The sequence below is a fragment of the Pongo abelii genome, chromosome 14, assembly GCF_028885655.2.
Source record: "Pongo abelii isolate AG06213 chromosome 14, NHGRI_mPonAbe1-v2.0_pri, whole genome shotgun sequence".
Taxonomy (NCBI): domain Eukaryota; kingdom Metazoa; phylum Chordata; class Mammalia; order Primates; family Hominidae; genus Pongo; species Pongo abelii.
This window is the reverse complement of record NC_071999.2, coordinates 120,052,735-120,071,922: the sequence shown is the minus strand read 5'-3', so window position 1 is coordinate 120,071,922 and position 19,188 is coordinate 120,052,735. Positions and strand designations below refer to the sequence as shown.

At 54.4% G+C, this 19,188-nt stretch overlaps 1 protein-coding gene across 4 annotated transcripts in view; it reads left to right on the top strand.

The window, feature by feature from the left end:
- Window positions 1-19,188, top strand: part of GAS6 (growth arrest specific 6) — a 48,862-nt gene that overhangs the window by 13,067 nt on the left and 16,607 nt on the right. For 2 of the 4 annotated variants that reach the window (XM_054529317.2, XM_054529316.2), the window contains exons 3-7: window positions 4,262-4,286; window positions 5,716-5,778; window positions 9,868-9,921; window positions 15,912-16,034; window positions 17,764-17,886. In XM_054529317.2, the coding sequence (XP_054385292.1) occupies window positions 4,262-4,286; window positions 5,716-5,778; window positions 9,868-9,921; window positions 15,912-16,034; window positions 17,764-17,886 (388 nt within the window). The remainder of the gene's footprint in view (window positions 1-4,261; window positions 4,287-5,715; window positions 5,779-9,867; window positions 9,922-15,911; window positions 16,035-17,763; window positions 17,887-19,188) is intronic. The other 2 variants (XM_024231025.3, XM_063715069.1) reach the window with 1 other exon arrangement.

Genomic DNA, 19,188 nt, shown 5'->3' with positions numbered 1-19,188 from the left:
CAAAGCACACAAACCTCCGAGAGACCTAATGGCTGCATCCTCCATGCAGTGGGCACCACGCTTGTCACCTAGAAGAGTGGGTTTGGTAGATGTCAGTTAATAACAAGGATGTAAGTTTTAAAATCACGTGGGGGTTTGTAAACTTGAGGAATTACAGCACAAATACTTCCATATTATTAAAAGAAACAGACTGGGAGCATTGATTTTGACTTTTCTTCCAAGTACTTATCTATGATTTAAGTGAAACTGAGCATTCAGTGCTCTGTGGGAGTGAAAACTGCAGAACCTTGCACTTGCCCACTCATTCATTCATTCACCCATCCACCCATTCATTCATTCAACTATCCATGCACTCGCTCATCCATCCATCCACTCATTCCTTCATTTATTCATCCATCTCCATCCATCCAGTCACCCATTCACCCACTCATTCATTCACTCATCTATCCACTCACTCATCCACCCATTCACTCATCCATTCACCCACCCAGTCACCCACCCACCTATTCATTCATTCATTTATTCATCTATCTACTCACTCTCATTCACCCACTCATTCATTCATTCATCTGTCCATCCATTCACCCATCCACCCACTCACTCATCTAGTCATTCACTCATCCACCCACTCATTCATTCATACACCCACTCATCCATCTATTCATTGTTTTATTCATTCATCCATCCATCCATCCACTCACCCATGTATCTACGCATTTATTCATTCACCCACTCAGTCATCCATCACCTCATTCATTTATCCATCCATCTCCATTCATTTACTCATCCATCCACTCATTCATTCATCCACCCACTCATCCATCCACTCATTCATTTGTTCATTCATCCATCTCTATCTGCTCATCCATTCATTCCCATTCACTCATTCATCCACTGATTCATTCATTCATTCATCGATTTATTCATCCATCCACTCACTCATCCATCCATGCATCTGTCTGCTCACTCACCCATCCTACTCACTAATCTATCCACTGATTCACTCATCCATCCATTCATTCATCTGTGCATTTATCCATACATGCATCTATCCATCCATCTGTCTATCCATCCATCTGTTCACTCATTCATCCATTCACTCATCCATCCATCCACCCACTCATTCATGCATCCATCTGCCCATCCACTCATTTATTCACCCATCCATTCTTTCACGCACTCATCCACTGTCCATCTGTCATCCATCCATGTGTTTGGTGATGGCTCCTGAGGCCTCTGGGGGACAGTCAGCACCAGGCTCGGTGCTGGGCAGGTAGATGTTGTTTGTCTTTTTCCTCTTGAAGCTTCAGCTGACAGTGCAGTGGCTTGGGGTTTGCTCACTTATTTTTATCTGTAGCTGTTCAAATAAAACAGAAGCAGATCCCTAGGGAAAGGATTTCCAGGGGCCAAATGGCGCCATTTCCAGCCTGGGAATCCCAGCTTCTTCCCCATGTTGCCCTCACCTAACCCCAGCACGCCAACCCATTACCACAGGTCTTGCTCTTCCTAGGTCGAGAAGAAAGAGAGTCAGTGTGTACGTAAGGAGCTCCTGGTTCTAAATCTCGGCCTCCTGAGTGGTGGCCTCTGCTCCATGGGGACTCCTGGGGGTGCTGCTCTGGAGAGTTGGCTAATGCAGGGCTTCAGGCCAAGGTTTATGCACCTGAACAAGTTGTAGTGCATACAGGGGCGGGAGGGTTTTAAGAACAAAGTGCTCTATGTTTGGTTCTGCAGGTCAGGGAGCTTATCCGGGTGCCTTTACTCAAAGCCATTTCTGGGTCTTACATCTTTGGCTAGAATCTTCTCAGGACAACGTGAAATGTCTTTCTCTCAGGAGTGTATACCAGAATGTTCTTAGGACAACGTGAAATGTCTTTCTTTCTTGGGAGTGTATACCAGAATGTTCTCAGGAAAATGTGAAATGTCTCTTTTTCTTTCTCTCAGGAGTGTATAGCGTTTTTAGGTTTATTCGTCTTAGCTTTGCTCTTGCTTATGGTTTAACCGTCTTTCCCCTAGTTTGCTGGTGGAATTAGCACATGCTTTCTGCCTCCATTACTGCTTCAAATAATCAAACATGTAAATTAGGATACAGTGCCCAGGGTTATGTGGTTTCAGAAACCCCATTCCCATAGGTGTGGCGAACTGAGAGGAGATTGGCATAGTTTTTCCATGAATAATGCCTTTTTGCAACAATAAAACTTGGTATTAATACAGATTACACATTAAGTAGTATGACTAGTCTTGATTTTGAAAAATAGAACAGACTTGCTGTAAAGCTGTGGTAATGCAAGCATTTGTGTATAGTTAGGCCGTTTGCTCACTAGTTCTTTGTTGTTTTCAATCCCTGGCTTCCTAAACCTGAAAGGACACCTTTTGCATCCCTCCTAAGTCTTTTATTTCAGAGCCAGAGCCTCCTGCTTTGAGACAAAGCCCCATCACTTCCCTTCTCCTTCCAAGCCTAGAAACCTGGTGCTGCCTCGTGTTGCTCCAGGACTCCACCAGGGCTCACTTGGTATGGCTGTTCTTGCCTTTTCTTGGAGTTTGCCAACCCATGACTAAAATTGGAAGTGAGAGAAATGAGGGCAGGCATGAGGGTGTGTGTTCCAGGTCTGCAGCCCTCCTGACCTTCAGGGCGGCCGCCCTACCAACAGACACATGAGCTGAACACCAGTTCACCCTGACCCTTCCTTTCTCTTAAGGGAGTAAGAATTTAAGAGCATCCCATCTTTCCTAGAACACAACTTTGTGAAAACACATCCAAGCAGGCCTCAGGAGGGTGTTGGCAAGGCTGTGGCGGGGCCTCCAGGCTCTTCCCACAAAAGGTGTGGTGAGGCCAGCAAGTGTGGGAAAGAGGTGGGAAGGAGGCAGAAAGGCTGTGCAGAGCCAGCGGACGAAGCCAGAGGCGCATTGCAGATGGCGCTGGGTACCGCCTCTGTCTGCTACTCTGCAAAATGCTACCAGTGCCTGCTAATCCTGACCTTCATGCCCCCAGGTGAATCCCACAACCATCCTGAAGCCAAGTTTCCTCATTCCTGATAATGGGATTAAAAGACCTTCCTGGGTGTTACTTGTGAGGATTTCATAAAATAGTGTAAAAATGCTGACTCATAGCCAGCATGGAGAGGCCGCTGGGACTGTTCTGCCATGACTATGGTCTCTTGGTTTAGAGCATTTAGGGCCAAACTGCTGGCATGGTTGACCCTAAGCTGGAGATTGGAGGCTACTTTAACCCCAAACTGCTGGCATGGTTGACCCTAAGCTGGAGATGGGAGGCTGCTTTAACCCCAAACTGCTGGGATGATTGACCCTAAGCTGGAGATGGGAGGCTGCTTTAACCCCAAACTGCTGGCATGGTTGACCCTAAGCTGGAGATGGGAGGCTGCTTTAACCGCAAACTGCTGGCATGGTTGACCCTAAGCTGAAGATGGGAGGCTGCTTTAACCCCAAACTGCTGGCATGGTTGACCCTAAGCTGGAGATGGGAGGCTGCTTTAACCGCAAACTGCTGGCATGGTTGACCCTAAGCTGAAGATGGGAGGCTGCTTTAACCCCAAACTGCTGGCATGGTTGACCCTAAGCTGGAGATGGGAGGCTGCTTTAACCCCAAACTGCTGGCATGGTTGACCCTAAGCTGGAGATTGGAGGCTGCTTTAACCCCAAACTGTGGCCCTAGAGTCTGTGGGCCATGGCAAAAGGATCCTGAAGAAGTTTCCTGCCGGCCTCTGCTGGCCAAGTGACAGGCAGGTGGTTCCAGGACGCGACAGCTCACTTGTGTCGAATGTGGACCTCTTCAGTGTGCTTTCATGGATAAGAAGACCCTTCGTTACAGCCTCCATCCTCATCCAGTACCAATTTGTTTCACCAATACAATAAGTGCAAATCAATGCCCGTGTGCCAAAAAAAAGGTCTTTGGGGTTTTGAGAGACCTTTGTGTCAACAGGGAACTAAGGTCTTTGGGTTTTAGAGACCCTTATGTCAACAGGAACTAAGAGTGGGGTTTTACTTGGAAGCATTCTTGTCCTCCTGGGCAGGCCTCTCCCCTGGACACACCGGGTGGTGCTTCCTACGCAGCTGGAAATGGCCCTGCCTTTGCTTGTTGGTCTCACAGCAGTCGTGCCCCAGTCACTTCCCCTCGGTTCCCTGGGTGGGGCGGCCCTCCAGCTGCCCCAAGAGCAGCCTCTGATTAACCAGCTGATGCTTATGTTGTTTAGAGACCCTCATAGCGTGCCAGTCAGTGCTTGCCTTTTCTTTTTCTTTTTCCACAGGATTATTTTTACCCAAGATACTTAGGTAAGTCTCAATTACTTCTCTACTCTGGTTGTCGTAGAGGCATAGTTGGGGGTGCGTGTTTCATGTTGGAGGAATCTCCTCACCACGTAACTCTTGGAAGGAAGATTCTTAATCACATGGTGCACGTGGAACTGTCCGGAACATGCAGGTCAGAAACACAAGTTTCTCTGTTTATTTTATACCACAGCTTTATTCCGTGTTAGTGGAACCTCAGGCAAATGCTGTTATCTGCAAACCCCTTCTCTGAGTTGATGCCAGGCTCAGCCCCTTGTCAGGACATGTAATTGATTTTGTCCTCCGGTTTTCTGATCTCAGCACTAATCACTTCTGAAGTCACTGAGGACCCCAAAGGAGTCCATGTTCATGTGGGCTGTACTGACTGATATTTACTGTATTCTTAATTAAAACCGAGAACACTGAGTAGTGTTTCTGTTTAATTTGAAGAACCGGAATGCACAGCCATCAGAGCAGTTGGTGCATGTGGGGTGGCCTCTGGAGACCCCCACTGTACACTTGGGAAGGGAGGACAGCAAGAAAGTGAAACCCAGAGACCCTGGGTCAGCCTGTTTAACTGACACCATCTTAGAGCTCTTTGAGTGCATTTCACTTAGAAGGAGAGAAATGTATTCCAGGGTCTTCCTTTTTAATGTTGCAAAGTGCATTTTAGTAAATGTCCTCTTAAAGGGTCCTTCCCTGGGTCCATATCTGGAACAAACACAGTGGGCCTGGTACTGGCCCGGAAAGCCCAGGCACCAGCGAGGACTGAGTTCTGAAGCAGGGGGTGGCCAGCTGTCCACGGCACACCCACAGGAGGCCTTCTGCTGTTCATCTATGCCTTTCTGTGCCTGGATAAACAACAGTAACCTGCTGAAGGGCCAGGTCGAGAGGCCCCGCACCGTTCTGCACAATCTCACGTTTTGGGTCATCCCTGGATGTGCACGTGCCAGGCCTCGCCTCCCCCCACCGCCCTAGCGGGATGTCTGCTGTCAAGCTGTGTCCAGCCAGCCAGAGAGCATGGAGGGGCTTTCTCCAAAGCAGAGTGGCTTTCCAGTTAAGCACAGCGTTTCCCAACAGGGGTCAACTGGAAAATGAAGTTTAGCTTTCCGAGTACTGTCAGGAACTTAGTGAACATTCCCGGTGATTCTCCCGTACGGCAGAAGGAACCCCCCCGAAACGGTGGGCGGTGCTTTACGCACTTGACAACTGTGGGTGCACAACTCCGCTGAGTTGGTGGAGGCGGTTTCCTGTTTGTCAGGGTTGGGGCTAAAATGTTTTGTATTAACACAAGCTAAGCGGCATTGTTTCTGGAGGATGATAGCACCCCAGGTGAGGAGAGTAACTGCCTCTCCAGAGCTTCTCAGAAGTGGAGGCTCTGCAGTCCATCCAGTCTCGTAAGGATGACTGACATCCATTCCCTTTCTTCCTGCAGACTGCATCAACAAGTATGGGTCTCCGTACACCAAAAACTCAGGCTTCGCCACCTGCGTGCAAAGTAAGTCGGCCTCCTTTGCGCCTTCCTGGGAGCACTGTGGGTTTGGGTGGCTTTAGGATTGGCTGTGGTTTGTGGAGGGCCTTGAATAGTTCTGTTTTTTAAGGAGCTGTGGTCCCTTCCCGAGGCCTGCTCCCTTTTCACCAAACTTTCTTTTTTAAACAAGTAAATTTTGACGTTTTTAGCAATAGGCAATAAATGCACATGGAACAAAATGTAAATGTTTCACAGGGTGTGATGTGAAAGCCCATCCCCGCCTCTGAGTCGTCCAGTCAGACACCACCGTAGTTACAGTTCCAAGAATCTTGTGCTTAGACATGTAAACATGTATGAGCGGCCTTCCGCTCTTCACATGCGTGGCGGCTTGCACACGCGGTCTGTCCCATGCCTCTGCAACCCTGTCTGCGCAGGAGACCCTCTCTTAGTGTGTCTCACCTTCACGCTTGCATTTCCAGCCGGTGCATCATGTGAGCTTAGCCCATGCATGTTGGCTGATGTCCAGGTTATTTCCAATTTCCATCATTATAAACAAAACTGGCGCGACATCCTCATGCACCTGTCACCTCCCACAAGTCTGAGTGTCTGCGGGATGCGTTCCCAAGGATGGAATCGCAGAGGCAGTCCTCATGTTTCCTTTGGATACAGATACTGCCAAATTATCCCAGAGCCGGCTTTAGCCTCCGCCCCTGCAGGGGTGAATGAACTGTTTTTTTAAACTTGTGACCTCTTCCAATGTAACAGGCAAGAAATGACATCAGTCATTTCAGGTTTTGGTTTTTTTTTTAACTAATGAGTAAAGCTGTGCTTCATAGGTTTAAAAACTGTGTATTTCTTTTCCTATAAACTGTTGTTTATATTTTTTGCCTATTTTTCTCAATTTGTAGGAGTTTGCAAATTAGCCATTGGAATGGCTAATTCCAATGTTGTCAAAAATTGTCAAAAATTTTTTCAGCTTGCCACAAGTCTTTTTTATTATTTTAAAATTATCATACAATAAGATTGATTGTTTTGGGTGTCCTGTATGAATTTTAACATACCTGCAGCACAACCCACACAGGTCCCCTCGCACTGGGTCTGTGGTCCCCTGGCGTCACGTGTGTCTAGTTTTAGATGAAAGGCCACCTTGGTGAGTGCCTGTGGGGGCCGAGAGCGGAGGCGTGGCGGTACAGAGTCATGCTGGGAGAGGCAGGAGTCTCTTCCCAGGCATGGCTTTGGAACTGGATCCCAGTCAGCAGAAGGAGTCAGAGATGGCTCAGTCCCACTCCCCAAGCCCCACGTGCTGTCCGTGGGCGTCCCTAGGCCTCCCAGACTTGGATCACAGACCCCAGCCCAAGGGCCACAGGCAGAGGAAATGCTCAGTGTAAACATGGGAATGGGAGGGTGGCCCTGCCCTGTGGCCCGGCCCGCCCTGACCTGCAACCATGCACAGTAGCCTGGTGCCACGTAGGGCCCAATGTCTGCATTTGGGGCAGAGGCTCCTGTGCGCTCAGAGGAGACAAGCAGATCCTGCCACGCGTGTTTTATCTTAGTGATTGCTAGACCAATCTCTTCTTTTAAATTCTGTGTTCACACTTGTTATATTCTCTTAGTTCCTGGGCTTTAGGCTTCTCCCCAAGATTACAAAACAGTTACCTGCTGTTAGATGTTTTCATCTGTGACCTGCCTGTAATTTCTTTTGACATGATGGACGAGGTGGGGATCTAGACTGCAGGCACAGTTCCTGCCCCAACACCACACGTTTGAGTTTATCTCACCCCAGTGCCTCGCCTGTCCCAACACCACACATTTGAGTCTGTCTCACCCCAGTGCCTCGCCTGCCCCAACACCACACATTTGAGTCTGTCTCATCCCCGGTGCCTCTCCTGCCCCAACACCACACATTTGAGTCTGTCTCACCCCGGTCCTCGCCTGCTGCCGTCCTCATATGGGTATTTGGGAGATTTTCTGCCGGGTTTCCACAGGCTGTGGCCACAGCTTTAGACTCAGCCTCATGCATGCGGGTGGGTCTCCTAAGCCCTCCTCAGTCTTTTTTCTGGTTGTCTTGCTTATTTTTCAGTAAAACTAAACCTTAAGAATATTCTTAAAAACCTAAAAAAGCCCTTTGGATATTTTTAACTGGGCTTGCCATTCATATATCGGAGACTGTGTCTGAACAGCGTTGCGCTTTCCTAACCCCGGCACCGTCCTGTCCATCCCTTGGAGCACTTTTCTTCCTGTGCGTCCCGTGCTTCCTTTGCTAAGTTCACTTCTGGCTATTTGCAGCAAAGAAGGCCGTCCTTTTCATGGCATCGCCTCGCTTGCTTGCATGGATGAAGAGGAGTGATTGCTACGTGTTCCTTTCTGTTCCCACCGCCCAATAGCGTTATCTTGTTTTGGTTTATTATTTCCTTTGTGGCATCAGCGTCCCCAAGTGCGGCCAGCTGGGGAGAGGAGGGCAGGGTCAAGATACTTGAGTTTGTTCCCTGTGTGATAGGAAGAGAATCTCTTGCTGTGGCTGGTGCCAGAGGCAACACATGCAGTTTCTAACGGGTCCACCTGCCCCAGGCCAGAAGCTCTGGCCACTCTCCCTGAGCCGGCCCTTGGAGGCTGCCCTGCCTGTGGCCTGGGGCTCTCAGCTTCTCCTCCAGAGCACGTAGCTGGGGCCTCTGATGTTCATGTGCCTCAAAAGATGCCTGGCGGTGAAGAAGGTGCTTTGGTGGCCTGGTCACAGCAGGCAGCCTTGCACTCCCCTGGGAAGGCGCCTCCCGGAGGACGCGGCGGGGGCAGCCTCGCACTCTGTTCCTGTTCCCTCGTGAAAATGCTCTGACTTGGTGCTCGCGGTGCTGTCCTGGCTTCAGTTCACTGGTTATCGGTTATTGTGACATTAAAGCCATAGCCCCATGAAGTCCAAATTCAGCCCCAGACAAGCAGGCCCCCAGCGGGTCTTGCATGGGAGCCTGTGGCCCTCGGGCTGTCCCAGGACCCAGGCGGCACAGTGGACGGAGGGAGGAGGCCTGGGAAGAGTGTAGGCTGCGTTTCCAGGTGCCCCTGATGAGCCTCTGCTTCCATTTCTTTCCTTTCCCACGGACACATCCAGCTTCTCCACTGCGAACGCGCCCATCCTGCCCTAGCGGCCACTTGGTGCTTGGATTTCTCAGCTCCTTTGACCCATGGGTTTCCCCAGGAAGGTCAGGTCCCCATAGGCGGTGGCCCAGGCAGCGGTCACTGAGCCCCGGCTACCAGGATCCCACCCCCGCCACGGGAAGTGTCCCCTCGCCCTTCCCTCGGGCGGACAGGGCTCTGGTCCTCGCTCGTCACCACCCAGGGAAGGGCCCTGGCCGCCCACACCAGCTTCAGATTCCAGCCACAGCCACGGCCACTCCCTCCCGTCCTTCAACGCAGTCATGGGCCGAGCTGAGATAAACCCTTCGCCTCCTGAACTCTCCACAGGCGCTGGCACCCAGGGCATGACCACAGGCCACCGATGCCCTAGGCCCAGCTTGCGGGATGGGGGTCAGAGAGGTGGGTGCCCTCGGGGGCCTGCAGAGGTTTCTGTCTCCATCACTTTCCCTGTTGTGTGGAGGAAATTCCACAGATATTTGCTGGGCACCAGCTGAGTGTCCACCCCTCAGGTGTGGTTCCGTCCTTGCACCCTGGAGGTATCAATACATTCCCAACAGGGAAATAAACAAATGAGTTGGGGGAGGCCCCGGGGCAGGTGGCATGAGACTGGGAACCGCTTAAGAGCTGGGCACCTGGCAGGAGCAGGCACTGTCCCTCAGCCTCAGGGACAGAGGTCTTTCCAAAGGGCATTCCAGGCAAAGTCAAGACCGGGTTCCCAGCCCTTTGCGGGCAGGTGTCCACCTCTGAAATGGCTTTAATCTCTAACCAAACATCGTAGCGGCAGCGCACAGCATCCCCTAGACATCCCTCCACGGTGGGGGCCTCTGAGGGGGTCAGGTTCCAGTGCCGGAGGGTTGGGCCCTGCACAGGCCGCCTGCCCTGCCCGTGTCTGACTCCCTCCTGCCCCCAGAGCCTCTTCATCTGAGGCCAGGGTGGAGAAGCGGATGCACCCCTCGTTTCTCTAGTCCAGGCCAGACCTCCCTGTTCCAGGCCCTGCTGTGACCACGTCGACATCTCCGGACGCCCCGCGGACACAGCACCCAGGTACAGCCGGGCGACAGCAGTGTCAGGGATGGGGCCCCGGCTGGCTCCTGGCAGCTGTGCTGATGCAGAATCCCTGGTCCTGGTCCTCGTTTCCTCGTAACTCCGAAGGCCAGCCCCAGCCCCTGTGTGCTTCAGAGTAGAAAGCGTTTATAGCGATCTGCTGAAAATAGCATCTTAGAAACACTTCGAGACGCGAGCTCCGTCCACACCCACAAGCGTTCAGTTGTCAGTCATTTGTGCAAAACAAGCAAACTGGAGGTGTAGGGAGGAAACTGTGGGGTGTACGGAGGAAACTGAGGCTTATAGAGGAAACTGTGAGGCAGACAGAGGAAACTGAGGCTTACGGAGGAAACTGAGGCATATGGAGGAAACTGTGGGGCATACGGAGGAAACTGACGCATATGGAGGAAACTGAGGTGTATGGAGGAAACTGTGAGGCGTATGGAGGAAACTGAGGCGTATGGAGGAAACGGGGGCATATGGAGGAAACTGAGGGGTATGGAGGAAACAGGCGTATGGAGGAAACTGAGGTGTATGGAGGAAATTGAGTCATATGGAGGAAACTGAGGCGTATGGAGGAAATTGAGGCGTATGGAGGAAACTGTGAGGCGTATGGAGGAAACTGAGGCGTATGGAGGAAACTGTGAGGCGTACGGAGGAAACTGAGGCGTACGGAGCAAACTGAGGCGTACGGAGGAAATTGAGGCGTACGGAGGAAACTGGGGCGTACGGAGGAAACTGTGAGGCATATGGAGGAAACTGAGGCGTATGGAGGAAACTGTGGGGCGTATGGAGGAAATTGAGGCGTATGGAAGAAACTGTGGAGTGTATGGAGGAAACTGTGGGGCGCATGCAGGAAATTGAGGCGTATGGAGAAAACTGAGGCATATGGAGGAAACTGTGAGGCGTATGGAGGAAACTGAGGTGTATGGAGGAAATTGAGGCGTATGGAGGAAACTGTGAGGCGTATGGAGGAAACTGAGGCGTATGGAGGAAACTGTGAGGCGTACGGAGGAAACAGGCGTACGGAGCAAACTGAGGCGTACGGAGGAAATTGAGGCGTACGGAGGAAACTGGGGCGTACGGAGGAAACTGTGAGGCATATGGAGGAAACTGAGGCGTATGGAGGAAACTGTGGGGCGTATGGAGGAAATTGAGGCGTATGGAAGAAACTGTGGGGTGTATGGAGGAAACTGTGGGGCGCATGCAGGAAATTGAGGCGTATGGAGAAAACTGAGGCATATGGAGGAAACTGAGGCGTATGGAGGAAACTGTGGGGCGTATGGAGGAAATTGAGGCGTATGGAAGAAACTGAGGCATATGGAGGAAACTGTGGGGTGTACGGAGGAAACTGTGGGGCGTATGGAGGAAACTGTGGGGCATATGGAGGAAATTGAGGCATATGGAGGAAACTGGGGCATATGGAGGAAATTGAGGCGTATGGAGGAAATTGAGGCGTATGGAGGAAACTGAGGCGTATGGAGGAAACTGTGGGGCGTATGGAGGAAACTGTGGGGCATATGGAGGAAACTGGGGCGTATGGAGAAAACTGAGGCGTATGGAGGAAGTTGAGGCAGACAGGAAACTCTGGGGCATACGGAGGAAATTGAGGCGTATGGAGGAAACTGTGGGGCATATGGAGGAAATTGAGGCATATGGAGGAAACTGGGGCGTATGGAGGAAACTGGGGCGTATGGAGGAAACTGTGGGGCGTATGGAGGAAACTTTGGGGCCATATGGAGGAAACTGTGAGGCGTACGGCGGAAATTGAGGCATATGGAGGAAATGGAGGCGTACGGAGGAAACTGTGGGGCGTACGGAGGAAACTGGGACGTACGGAGGAAACTGTGGGGTGTACGGAGGAAACGGGTGTATGGAGGAAACTGAGGCATATGGAGGAAACTGAGGCGTATGGAGGAAACTGTGAGGCATATGGAGGAAATTGAGGCGTATGGAGGAAACTGTGAGGCGTATGGAGGAAACTGTGGGGCGTACGGAGGAAACTGGGGCGTATGGAGGTAACTGTGAGGCGTATGGAGGCAACTGAGGCGTATGGAGGAAACTGTGGGGCGTACGGAGGAAACTGGGGCGTATGGAGGAAACTGTGAGGCGTATGGAGGAAACTGGGGCATATGGAGGAAACTGAGGCGTATGGAGGAAATTGAGGCGTATGGAGGAAACTGTGGGGCGTATGGAGGAAATTGAGGCATATGAAGGAAACTGTGGGGCGTATGGAGGAAACTGTGGGGCATATGGAGGAAACTGGGGGGCGTATGGAGGAAACTGGGGCGTATGGAGGAAACTGAGGCGTATGGAGGAAATTGAGGCATATGGAGGAAACTGTGGGGCGTATGGAGGAAATTGAGGCGTATGGAGGAAATTGAGGCGTATGGAGGAAACTGTGGGGCGTATGGAGGAAACTGTGGGGCGTATGGAGGAAACTGGGGCGTATGGAGGAAACTGTGAGGCGTATGGAGGAAACTGAGGCATATGGAGGAAACTGAGGCGTATGGAGGAAACTGTGAGGCATATGGAGGAAATTGAGGCGTACGGAGGAAACTGTGAGGCGTACGGAGGAAACTGTGGGGCATATGGAGGAAACTGGGGCGTATGGAGGAAACTGAGGCGTATGGAGGAAATTGAGGCGTATGGAGGAAACTGTGGGGCGTATGGAGGAAATTGAGGCATATGAAGGAAACTGTGGGGCGTATGGAGGAAACTGTGGGGCGTATGGAGGAAATTGAGGCGTATGAAGGAAACTGTGGGGCATACGGAGGAAACTGTGGGGCATATGGAGGAAATTGAGGCGTATGGAGGAAACTGTGGGGCATACGGAGGAAACTGTGGGGCGTATGGAGGAAACTGTGGGGCGTATGGAGGAAATTGAGGAGTATGGAGGAAACTGTGAGGCATATGGAGGAAATTGAGGCGGACAGAGGAAACTGTGGGGCGTATGGAGGAAATTGAGGCATTTGGCGGAAACTGTGGGGTGTATGGAGGAAACTGTGGGGCATACGGAGGAAATTGAGGTGTATGGAGAAAACTGGGGCATATGGAGGAAACTGTGGGGTGTATGGAGGAAACTGGGGCATATGGAGGACACTGTGGGGCATATGGAGGAAATTGAGGCATATGGAGGAAACTGTGGGGCGTATGGAGGAAACTCTGGGGCGTATGGAGGAAACTGTGGGGCGTATGGAGGAAACCGAGGCGTATGGAGGAAACTGTGAGGCGTATGGAGGAAACTGGGGCGTATGGAAGAAACTGTGAGGCGTATGGAGGAAACTGGGGCATATGGAGGAAACTGAGGCGTATGGAGGAAACTGGGGCGTATGGAGGAAACTGTGAGGTGTATGGAAGAAATTGAGGCGTATGGAGGAAACTGAGGCGTATGGAGGAAACTGGGGCGTATGGAGGAAACTGTGGGGCGTATGGAGGAAACTGTGGGGCATATGGAGGAAACTGAGGCATATGGAGAAAACTGAGGCGTATGGAGGAAATTGAGGCAGACAGGAAACTCTGGGGCATATGGAGGAAATTGAGGTGTATGGAGGAAACTGGGGCGTATGGAGGAAATTGAGGTGTATGGAGGAAATTGAGGCGTATGGAGGAAACTGTGGGGCGTATGGAGGAAACTGGGGCCATATGGAGGAAACTATGAGGCGTACGGAGGAAATTGAGGCGTACGGAGGAAACTGTGGGGCGTACGGAGGAAATTGTGGGGCATATGGAGGAAATTGAGGCGTATGGAGGAAACTGTGGGGCGTATGGAGGAAACTGTGGGGCGTATGGAGGAAACTGTGGGGCATACGGAGGAAATTGAGGCGTATGGAGGAAACTATGGGGCATATGGAGGAAATTGAGGCCTATGGAGGAAACTGTGAGGCGTATGAAGGAAATTGAGGCGTATGGAGGAAACTGTGAGGCGTATGGAGGAAACTGTGGGGCGTACGGAGGAAATTGAGGCGTATGGAGGAAACTGTGAGGCATATGGAGGAAACAGGCGTATGGAGGAAACGGGCATACGGAGGAAACTGAGGCGTCAGGAGGAAACTGTGAGGCATATGGAGGAAACTGGGGCGTATGGAGGAAACTGGGGCGTATGGAAGAAACTGGGGCGTACGGAGGAAACTGTGAGGTGTTGGGAGGAAACTGTGAGGCATGCGGAGGAAACTGAGGTGTACGGAGGAAACTGGGGGGCATTGGGAGGAAGCTGTGGGGCATTGGGAGGAAGCTGTGGGGCGTTGGGAGGAAACTGTGGGGCACATGGAGGAAACTGGGGCATACAGAGGAAACTGAGGTGTAAGGAGGAAACTGTGGGGCGTTGGGAGGAAGCTGTGGGGCGTTGGGAGGAAACTGTGGGGCATGTGGAGGAAACTAGGGCATATGGAGGAAACGGGCGTACGGAGCAAACTGTGAGGCATACGGAGGAAACACTGTGAGGCGTACGGCGAAGCGTCGCAGGAAGAAGCCAGTGTGGTTGGGCAGCTTCCCCAAGAAGTCTGGGACTCGTAGCTGGGGCCTCTGGTGAGCTCGGTGCCTGGACCTGCCTGGGAGGACAGGGGCTGTGTCTGTGCCGGCCACAGGCAGTGACTGTATGCCCTGGATGAGCTGGACGAACACAGCTTCGTGAACCACAGACCCGCCCACTGCTCACCCTGGCACCGGGCACCGCTGACCCTGGCCAGGTGGGGAGGGAAGCGGCTCCTGCACTGACAGCCGAGCCCAGACCCTCTGGTGGAAACGCCACATTCTACAGACCTGGTGGGAAACGTCACCTTGGGAGCCTCAGGAACGGAAGCAACACACTGGCAGTGAGAGCCCATGCACTGAAGACTCCACGTGCCCCCACCAGAGCTGACCCCTTAGGACGACGCTGGCCCAGTGCCCTAGGGCCCTGCTGGCCCGGCCTGCGCTTTTCCCAGGGACTGGTCCTTATTGAACTTGTGTGGAATCAATGGACAGGAGCCCTCTCTCAGCCAGCAGGGGGCCCTACCCAGGGTTCCCCACGGAGCTGTGTGTGGCTAAGCTGAGCGTGGCTGAGTCCTCATGTGGGACTGAGCTGAGTGTGGACCGCGCCCCTGGGCACTGCCATGCCCAGCCCCGAGCTGCTTCTGCTCAGCCAGCAGCCATGAAAGGATTCTTTGAGCTCCGGGTGTAATTGTCGTTCTTTCTGCCAACTTCCCGGGGCTCAGGCTTGCGTAACTGCACTGTCGGGGGCTTCCCTGCCTGCCTCTGGGACGTGGTTTCGGTCCGTGTCCTGGAAGCGTGTTTGTGAGCAGCTCCTCATATGAACGTGTTTGTGAGCAGCTCCTCAGATGGGGGACTGCTTGGGAAGCAGCTGCGCTGGGACGGGTTCCCACCCTCAGGCCGTCACCCGTCCCCCTGATCTCTGGCCCTGCAGGAGCTGAGCCCAGGTGACCACCCTGAGAGAGGGCAGAACACACCTGGCCTAAACCCATCAAGACACATGGAGAGGGGGCAGCTAAGCAGAAAGAGGGGGGCTTTCTGGAGGACCCCTCTGGCAGTGCAGCCTGGGCCTGGGGTCCTCCCTGCCACACCCAGCGGGGAGAGTTCACCAGAGATGGGCTAGGGCTGGCCAGGGAAGGCAGAATGTTCTAAGTCTGCCTGGAAGCCCCCAGGTCAGCTGGGGGTTCTGTGTGCCTACTCCCTGGGAGGTCTGAGCTCCCGGGCCTCACGCCAGGCAGTTCCTGCTCCTTTGCCCTCAGCCCTTCCCGCCTCGCGTCCAGGCCTGCTGGCACTCCGTCCCAGTTGATCTGAGTTTTCCTGGAGCCAGCCCCAGGGCCCGCCAGCCTGTTCTATCAGCCCTAGGCCAGCACAGAGGGCTCGGGTGCCCGGGGCCTGCCTCAGCCTCCGCCCCTCAAAGCTCCTCCGGGCTGGACCCGAGACCCCACGGCCGCCCTGATCTCAGCTGCATAGGGCGCAGAGGGGCAGCTGAACATGATTTTCCACTTTGTGTCCCCAATCAGACCTGCCTGACCAGTGCACGCCCAACCCCTGCGATAGGAAGGGGACCCAAGCCTGCCAGGACCTCATGGGCAATTTCTTCTGCCTGTGTAAAGCTGGCTGGGGGGGCCGGCTCTGCGACAAAGGTACGTGAGGCTGAAGACAAAGGCGGGGTCTCCCTCCCTCTCCAACCCTGCCCTGATCCCCACTCCTCACTCCCACTCCAGGGCTGGGCCATCCTCAGGCTGCTCTCCGACAGCCCCAAGGAGGCTGCAGCCCTGAGGTATCCTGGAGCCCCAGGAGAATTGGGAGGAGCTGCGGTCTCCTTTCTGGGAGCAGGGCTGGAATGAAAGGAAACACCAAGTGATGCCTCAGCACCCACTGATTGAAAGGCAGGGGAGAAATTTCACCTCTGACCATCCTTGAGTGCAGACCTGTGGTGTCAGTGAAGACCCTGGAGGAAGAATAGCTCCAGGGCCTGGTGGAGACCCATAGTGGAGAGTCCAGCAGGCCAGCCTGTCCCCTTTGGCAAGTCCCACCCCACAGGTGGCCTAGGAGGGCTTTGCTAAGGAGTGGCCAGCTCTGGCCTGGCCTTGTCTGTCCTCAGGCACCCAGAGGTCACTCCTGGCCTGCAGCCTCCTCCTGCAAGCACATGGGCATCCAGGGAGCTGAGCCCTGTGGGCTGTGACTGCCAGCAGCTCCCCGGGCTGAGACTGCAGCTGGGGATCCCCCATGCCCTCCCACCATCTACCTCCACACGCAAGGCCAGGACCAGGGGCCATGAAATGCTGGGGCTGCTGAGGGGGTTGTGAGGTCCAAGCCCTGGGATCTCTCTCTGCTCCAGGGCTGGGCTGTGCACTCCCAGGGTCCCTTCCTGCTCCAGGGCTGGGCTGTGCACCTCTAGGATCTCTCTCTGCTCCGGGGCTGGGCTGTGCACTCCCGGGCTCCCTCCCTGCTCCAGGGCTGGGCTGTGCACCCCTGGGGTCCCTTCCTCCTGTTCCAGGTCTGGGCTGTGCACCTCTGGGATCTCTCTCTGCTCCACGGCTGGGCTGTGCACCCCCCGGGCTCCCTCCCTGCTCCAGGACTGGGCTGTGCACCTCTGGGATCTCTCTCTGCTCCAGGGCTGGGCTGTGTACCTCTGGGCTGCCTCCCTGCTCCAGGGCTGGGCTGTGCACCTCTGGGATCTCTCTCTGCTCCAGGGCTGGGCTGTGCACCCCTGGGGTCCCTTCCTCCTGCTCCAGGGCTGGGCTGTGCACCCCCGGGCTCCCTCCCTGCTCCAGGGCTGGGCTGTGCACCTCTGGGATCTCTGTTCCAGGGCTGGGCTGTGCACCTCTAGGATCTCTCTCTGCTCCAGGGCTGGGCTGTGTACCCCCGGGCTCCCTCCCTGCTCCAAGGCTGGGCCGTGCACCTCTGGGATCTCTCTCTCTGCTCCAGGGCTGGGCTGTGCACCTCTGGGATCTCTCTCTGCTCCAGGGCTGGGCTGTGCACCTCTGGGATCTCTCTCTGCTCCGGGGCTGGGCTGTGCACTCTCGGGCTCCCTCCCTGCTCCGGGGCTGGGCTGTGCACCTCTGGGATCTCTCTCTGCTCCAGGGCTGGGCTGTGCACCTCTGGGGTCCCTCCCTGCTCCGGGGCTGGGCTGTGCACCTCTGGGCTCCCTCCCTGCTCCAGGGCTGGGCTGTGCACCTCTGGGATCTCTCTCTGCTCCAGGGCTGGGCTGTGCACCTCCGGGCTCCCTCCCTGCTCCAGGGCTGGGCTGTGTACCTCCGGGATCTCTCCCTGCTCTAGGGCTGAGCTGTGTACCTCTGGGATCTCTTCCTACAGTAGCCAGGGGCTGTGCACCCTTGGGCTCCCTTTCAGGCCTGTGCTTGTTCCCAGATGTCAACGAATGCAGCCAGGAGAACGGGGGCTGCCTCCAGATCTGCCACAACAAGCCGGGCAGCTTCCACTGTGCCTGCCACAGCGGCTTCGAGCTCTCCTCTGACGGCAGGACCTGCCAAGGTAAGGCCCTGGGGTGAGGCCTCTCTCCTCTCTTCTCTCTCCTCTCCGCACCTTCTATTTTTGGTCATGTCTGCTCTTCTGCAAGTGGCTGCTGCTGGCTGGGTTCCTATGGTTCTGGATGGGATGGGGCATCCTGCAGAGACTACACAAGCCCAGGCCAGCCGCAGCACAGGGAGCTGCTCGGCCCCACACCAGGATGACTCACCCAGCATCTAAGGGCCAGAACTCAGGGGGCCGGCCCAGCCCATGAGGCCACACTGCTGGCTGTAGGGCCTCGTCCATTCCCCAGAGCCTCACAGAGCCTGGAAGTGCTCCAGGCACTTGTGTAGTGAGCTTGTGGGTCAGGGCTCCAGGCTAGGGTCCCCCCACCATCCCCTCTCCCCAGCATCCCCAGAAGCACCCCGTTGTTGGTCTCCCTCTGTCCCCTAAATATAGCCCTGCCCTCCCCACTTCCCTTCATGTTTCAGTCTGGGGCTCCCTCAGCCCAGGGCCAGAGCTGGGGAGCCCCAGGACACCCCAGAAAGTCACTGTGAATGTGCGCACCCCCGACGCTGTTCCAGGTGCTGCTGCTGCCACTGGCGCTTTGCCACTTTGCAGGGGGAGCACCTTCCTCCTCCCTCCCCACCTTGGATCTGGACATGCCCAGGCGTGTCCCTGAGAATTTCTGGCATAGTTCTTAGTGCTGCTGCTGACTGTCCAGGACACCGAACTGCGTGGACAAGACAGACAGTTCCTCAGGGAGAAACAGCCCCAGGAGCTGGAGAGTGAATCTGACCAGACAGGAGGGGCCACACCCCGTCCCCCGATTTCAAAAGGCGCTGCTATTTGTGTCCACTTTGGTGGTTCCCTTCTCTGACCACCCAGGAGTTAGTCCTGTGTGCAGATGACGTGATTCCCATCTTAACACATAAACCCATTTCCCCGTTCAGGACAGAGCCCCTCCCATCACTGTGCCATCCCTGACCTGTAAGACAGCAGCACCCCAGGTTTAAAGAGAGGTGAAGACGAGGCCGATCCTGAGAGATGACGTCTAAAGCATCTCCCATGGGTCCCTGCACCAGTCGGGCACTCCTGGCAAAGTCTAGGCTCACAGTTACTGCCCATAGTGACAGAGGCATTCCCGTCTTTTTCTCCTCCTCCTCCTCTTTCTTCTCCTCCTCCCCCCAACTCCCCATCTTCCTCCCCATCTTCCTCCTCCTCATTCCCCTCTTCTTCCTCCTCATTCTCCCTCCTTTTTCCCCTTCCTCCTCCCCATCCTTATTTCCCCTCTCCTCTTCCTCCCCCACCCCTCCCCACCCCCTC